This window comes from Cucumis melo, chromosome 1 (genome assembly GCF_025177605.1).
Source record: "Cucumis melo cultivar AY chromosome 1, USDA_Cmelo_AY_1.0, whole genome shotgun sequence".
Taxonomy (NCBI): Eukaryota; Viridiplantae; Streptophyta; class Magnoliopsida; order Cucurbitales; family Cucurbitaceae; genus Cucumis; species Cucumis melo.
Window position 1 is genome coordinate 11,502,388 of NC_066857.1, and position 6,158 is coordinate 11,508,545.

Here is a 6,158-nt window from a genome sequence, read left to right on the forward strand (position 1 = left end):
GTGTTTCAAAAACTGTTTTCAGCCCTTCAATTTTTATTTTGAAGATTCAAACCCTTTAAATATTAAACAAAACACACTTGAAACTCTTTTCGAGATCTGATTTTCATCTTTCTTCTGTGTACATGGGAACTCAGCTCAAAATATAGGGATAAAGTTGTGTTTTTTTTTCATTAAGAAAAGGGATTTTTTCAAAAATAGAAAAAGTTGACAAACTATTTACATTCCATAGAACAAAATCACCAAAAAAAATTCATTACACTTAATTTTTTTATTAAATGTAAATATTTTGTTAAATATTTTACTTTTGATAATTCCCGCCCTGAAAAAAACAAAGAGAGAACTTTTGTGAAAAAATGTTATTTCTCACCTAAAATGGTTTTTCAGAGGACAAAAGTAACTTCTTTTTAGCATCTTTCTTACTTTCCACATTTTTATTGGATGCCCCCACAGTGAAGACTCTAATACCCTCATTTAATAGCCTTTAATTTTAAATATACCTAACTTATGTAACATAAATATTCAGACATACACAACTCCCATTTTTAAACCTTGAAAAGTGCACCATTTTTCATTTTGAGTAAATCCTACAGTTGAGAGTCCCAATTTCAGAATCTTTTTAAGGTCCCCTTTGAGACTCAGTAGGAGTGTAGGTTTTTTATAGTTTCTTTATTCACGTGGGATACCTTGTTTTCTACTTTCTGTTGTATATGGAAGTGAAAAAAGGGGCTGATAGAACAGTTTTGTTGATGGGAGGTAGAAGTATTGTAGTTGTTTCAAAATTTGTCAAATATTTACACCAAAAATAACTACGCTACGCCAAACTGCCAAAGCATTCATACTGTCATATTTCTTGAAAAGATGAACAAGTTAGTCGACTTTTCTGGATTTATTGGAAGTTGACCAAGATTTTCCGTAAGGTTTACATGGGCAACTTCTGAGAAATGATGATAACCAGATTTCTCAAAAGTTGACCAAGTCAAGCTTATGGAAAATGTTGGTATATATAGCATGGATTTCTTCCCATATTTGTGTGCTATGGTGGTATTTGGAACTTGGAAGAAGGATGGTAGGAGATAATGTAGGTGGTAATCTTTGAGGGTTTGGAAGTAAGATATGATATTGGGTTGGGTATGAGGAGTTTTTGTACACGAGAGCTGTATAAATTGAACCCTTGGAGCTAAGGTTTACAAAATGTAACTTTTTTGGGGACTTTCGGGAAGAAGATAAAAGAGTGAAGAGAAATTTTGCAACCAGGGGGGTGATTAAATTCTCCCATCTTGCGAGCAAAATAAAGACAAAGTACTGCTGAAGAATATTTGAATAAGATGAAATATAGCAACGTATTTTTCAATATATGAAGATGTAGAATAACCACATTTTACCCAATTTTTCCAAAAAAAGCTCTTCCTCATCATTCTCCCCCATCTTAATATTTTTTTTTAAACACAACTCCGTCGTTATATTTTCTATGTTTTCTTTAAACAAACCCTTCTTTGCATTAATTAAAGCACCCAAATTCAAAATTTTGAAAATAACAACACTAAGTATCTGTTTCAATCGTTATGGTGAGTAGTTATCAAATATTTCAATTTTTTTCAAATCGATTTATTATCAAAATTAAGCACTTAAAAAGTTAAACCAAACACAACTTAGCAAGAAATATTTTCAAAATATATATATAAAAAAATGACAATAGAAAAACGGTAGTATCTATAAATCTTTAATATGAATAACGGTAAGCAATACTACATCACATATTCTACATCACAATTGTACTCGGTAAGCAATACTACTGATACGTTAATATGAATAACGGTTCAGGTTCGACACAAACCAAAACAGGCTTGGTAAGAAAACAAAAATATCCTGTATGTGTGTATACAGAAGTACTAACGATAAGACTCAGGAGAGCCAAAATCAGAAGACAAAGGTGAAATGCGTTGTTCATGATCTTCCACTACCTTCACTACTTCCTCTATCTTTTTCAGAGCCTCGGCCATGGTTGGCCTTCCTTCAGGGTAATGAGAGACACAATCTAAGGCAACAAGCAGCACAGAAAACGCCCATTTTTCAGCATTTCGAGCAACTTCTTCGTCGAAAACTTCACAGGTCCATTCTTCTCTTACCTTGTTTCTGACCCATTTGGGGAGATTGATACCTTCTTTTGCTACCATTTTTCCTGTTAATAACTCAAGTAATATGATTCCAAAGCTATATACATCGGCTTTCTCAGATAGCTTTTTCTCAGGGGCTGTATACCCCTTTGAGGAAAGAAGACGAACTCTCTTAGCGTCTAGAAACTTTGTGATCCCATATTCGCTGATTTGCGGTTCGTTGTTTTCGTTCAAGAGAATGTTTGAAAGTTTTAAATTCCCATGTGGAATGGAGTCATGTGTATTTGATCTTTGGTATATAAAACCCAGACCCTTTGCTATTCCACTTGCTATGGATAGTCTAATTCTCCATGGGAATTTTTGCTTTCCTTCAATACAACCTGCAGATAACCCATAAGTCAATAATGAATCTTGGTGAACAATAAATATTTGCTCACTTTCACAATTATTTGGTTTCAGAGTAAGTTGTACAGAAAAGCATCAAGGAGTAGAACCTCTATTATTTATTCATGTGTTGAAGGTTTCGAAACTAGAGCATACTGCACTTTGGCTTATCAAAAGCTAATTTCAGATCAATAAAACAAATGACATGGTAATCAACCTCTTCACAAATCTGTATATCTAGGTAATTCATATAGTTTTTCTTAACACTTGGGATCGTAAAATTTTACTTTAACACAGCTGAAAATGGCTATGTTTTGTGGAATTAGAAAAGCTTTAAGAAGGTTGTTGCAATCTTTACTTACTCTCAAGCATTTCATGCAGACTTCCACGTTGCTGGTACCTGTAGATCAGTAGTTTCTCATCCTTTGCTGAATAATAACCCACAAGTGGCAAAATATTTGGGTGCCGCAAGTTTCCTATTAGCATCATGGTTTTACGAAATTCATCAAAGTTTATCTGCATTTTCCTCAATGTTTTGACAGCATAATATTGGCTCTTTAACCTAACCTTGAAAAGACTAGTGCAGATATCCAAACTTTGTAAATCTGCTGTTGCTTCAAGAAGGTCCTCCACTTTGAATTGTTCATCTTCTTCATTAAAGAACATGAGCTCTTGCTGGACTTGAAGGGATTCATCTGGTTTTTCTGCCTCACTAGACATGGCTGATAGAGCCGCAACAGGAGGAGACTTCTGAAGGGCCTTATGAAATATCTCTTTTTTAAGTCCTAACTTTGAAGCCCTCTTGCATACTAGGACTGACAATATTAAAAAGGTTGCAGATCCAACGATAATGATTATCAACAATATTAACTTATTGGAGCCAAGCCAGTGTGCTCCCACACCACTATCAGACTTACTACTTTGTGAGCTAGACGAGACGGGTGACACAGCTTCTACACTGGGATTGATGGTGTCTCGCCGAACCACCCATGATCTCAGAGACTTCCTATGCATCAACTCCTTGAATTGAGGTGAGGTGGTAGTAAAGTGATTGTTATAAATGTCTATTCTCCTAAGATGTTTGAGTTTTGGCAGAACAAAAGGTAACTCTCCACTCAAATTGTTGTTGCTAAGATTCAAGTGAGTCAACCTTGTACAGCACACAATTGAATTAGGAATGTTACCTTGGATGTTGTTTTTAGCCAAGTTAAGAACTCTTAGACTAGAAAGCTTGCAGACAGAATCTGCATCAATTCTGCCACTGAGGTTCAATTTCTCAAACCTGATTTCAACAATATCACCCTGAGGGCTATATTTTACACCTTCCAACTTATTCAAGTGCAGATGTTGCGTTGATTCGTTTGTGCCAATCCCAAGCATGTCTTGTGGGTCAATGGCTTTTATAAAGCTAAGAAAAGCTTCAGATGCTGATAAACCACCATCCGAACAAGCTGTGAATGATGGAACATATACTGCTGCAGATATCAACCACAACAGAAGCAAAAATGAACTCATACGTCTATGCATTTTTAGTCTTTAGAAGACTTGAAATATTCTCAACAGAGCATGATGAGACTCGAAGATGATGAAAACAAATGTAGTCTATACTATCCGAAGATTTAGGTATTATTCTCTACAACATGTGAGATTACCAATGCGGCTATACCCAGGATATTCAGCACTAAAACGTTAACTTCTATGTGATAATGAAATCATCAAAAGCATTTCACACCATCAAATTCAATGCCCTAAACACTAATTAGTCTACCACATCAATTGAGAAATTCGATGCCTTGAGATTACCTATTACACAACACGTATTCTGATATATCACCATCAATTCAAAATCTACTATTAATTTATAGTTTCAATGGATATTCGCAATAATTAATTGATAGGAAACTTTCTATTAGTTGATCAGTAGTTACTCACAACATTGAATTTCTACCATCGACACCGCCTTGATCGAAACGTAACATGCGTACCTGTGTTTTCTTCCGTACTCTCTCAGAATCCCTCCAGTCCAGACCTCGCTTACGAATTGAGCGTTCGACAGTCGGAGATCGTAGTCGTGGTTCTTCACCGTCCGACGGCGTCACGACCGGACCTTCGTGAACGACCGCCCAATTATTGCGGGGACGTCGGTGAAGTTTCTCAGCATCAGTTATTTCCATGGTGCTTCTATCCCGTGTTCCTGTTCGGATATTCGGTTTATTCACCCCGCCGGGGCCAGATATCGAGTTCCGAAATTTGTATGTACGACCCATTCAGCTAACCAAATCGGCCAAATGATCCCCTTGGAAAGAAAATGTCAATTCATCCTCCGTTTACATGGTAACAATACCAAATTATGAATTTTGCCCTCACCTTTGTGTTTCCCTTTCGGGTGATGTGATCGATTGTCAGAGTGCCCACGATTGTACAATCTGTTTTTAAATGAAAATGAATAATAATATTAACCCTAAACAAACAAACAATCATGTTTTCTTTGAACTGGAGTTTCATTTCAACGGTGACAAAGTTCTTCACAACAGTGTTTTGTTGAACGGAGTTTCCAAAAACCAACAGGCTTTTACTGTTTTACACAACAGTCTTCCATCATTGTCTTCCATTTTTAGGTGCTCGTAGCAGCTGTGGTCTCTAGAAAAGGTATGAAACGAGCATTACAACGAGAGGTAGTGAGTGAGAGCAAGCCAACGAGACAACATTAGAGTGAGACAACGAGATAATGTGACAGTGAAACAACGAGACATGTTAGAAAGCGAGAGAATTCGAACGACCTAGCACTACAAAAAATCAAAGTTCTGCTGACGCCGAAACAGGCGTTGGTAAAAGGGACATCGTAAGAAGAACCTTTTCACGACGCCGTGAAGAATGCGTCTGCAGTGTGGAGCTCTGGCGACGTCGAACAAATAACGTCGGCAGAGGGTGAGGCTTCCATGACGTTGAGCGAGGAGACACCACAAAAACGTTTAATTTAAATAATAATACAGACTATTCGCGACGCCATACATGTACACATCGTCGTTGCTCCAATAACTGTCGACGTTGCATGTAAAGCGTCATGAGAGGTCGACCTTTTGTCGATGTTGCTTTGACTGGGTCGACAAAGGTTGAATATTTAAAAAATTCTAACAACCATATCACGACGCCAGATTACATGGCGTCGCAAGAGATCGAACCTCTACCGGGACAGGTAACATCACGAGATATGTGATCTTTTGACTGCTTTTGACAAGATTCTCACGACGCCATAAGTGACTATGTTATGTTGGCAATACTTGGAGAATCGACGATGCCATAAGTGACGGCGTCGCGAGTAGGGCGTTCTCACGACGTTTTCGGGCTGCGTTGGGAGATCTCTCATTTTAGTTCTATTCACAGAACACATAACCACATGAAGAACAAAGAAAAGAGAAAAGAGAAAGAAAGAAAAGAGAGGAGAGGAAGTTGTCCGCTGCATCGCCGTCCGTCACCATCATTCGTCGCTCACCATCCTTATGTCGTTGTCTATTTGGTTCGTATTTTGTTCTTTTTTTATTTCTAAAAAATATATTTTAGATTGTATGTATCAATTATATATTATAAATTGTATATTGTATATATAAATTAGATTGCATGTATAAATTGTATATTGTTTTGTATAAATATTATATGTGT

The 6,158-nt window shown here is 36.9% G+C and overlaps 1 protein-coding gene across 5 annotated transcripts; it reads right to left on the reverse strand.

The window, feature by feature from the left end:
* Positions 1-1,693: 1,693 nt before the first annotated feature.
* LOC103501232 (probable leucine-rich repeat receptor-like protein kinase At1g68400) lies at positions 1,694-5,178 on the reverse strand. Of its 5 annotated transcripts, none has more exons than XM_051079437.1 (4): positions 4,866-5,178; positions 4,484-4,769; positions 2,861-3,970; positions 1,694-2,494 (listed from the first exon to the last, which is right to left on the reverse strand). In XM_051079437.1, the coding sequence occupies exons 3-4, from the start codon at positions 3,876-3,878 to the stop codon at positions 1,890-1,892; spliced, it is 1,623 nt and encodes a 540-aa protein (XP_050935394.1). In that variant the 5' UTR covers positions 3,879-3,970; positions 4,484-4,769; positions 4,866-5,178; the 3' UTR covers positions 1,694-1,889. The 5 variants fall into 5 exon arrangements, with proteins under 5 accessions (XP_050935394.1, XP_008462982.1, XP_008462981.1 ...); XM_008464760.3 differs by having other exon boundaries at positions 4,484-4,794; XM_008464759.3 differs by having other exon boundaries at positions 2,861-3,973; positions 4,484-4,794.
* Between the last annotated feature and the right edge of the window lie 980 nt (positions 5,179-6,158).

Excerpts from the sequence above, each read along its gene's own strand:
- LOC103501232 (XM_051079437.1), bottom strand. The coding sequence starts at position 3,878 with ATGCTTGGGATTGGCACAAACGAATCAACGCAACATCTGCACTTGAAT. Across the intron at positions 2,495-2,860 it reads TCTGCATGAAATGCTTGAGA|GTTGTATTGAAGGAAAGCAA; the intron begins GTAAGTAAAGAT and ends GGTTATCTGCAG.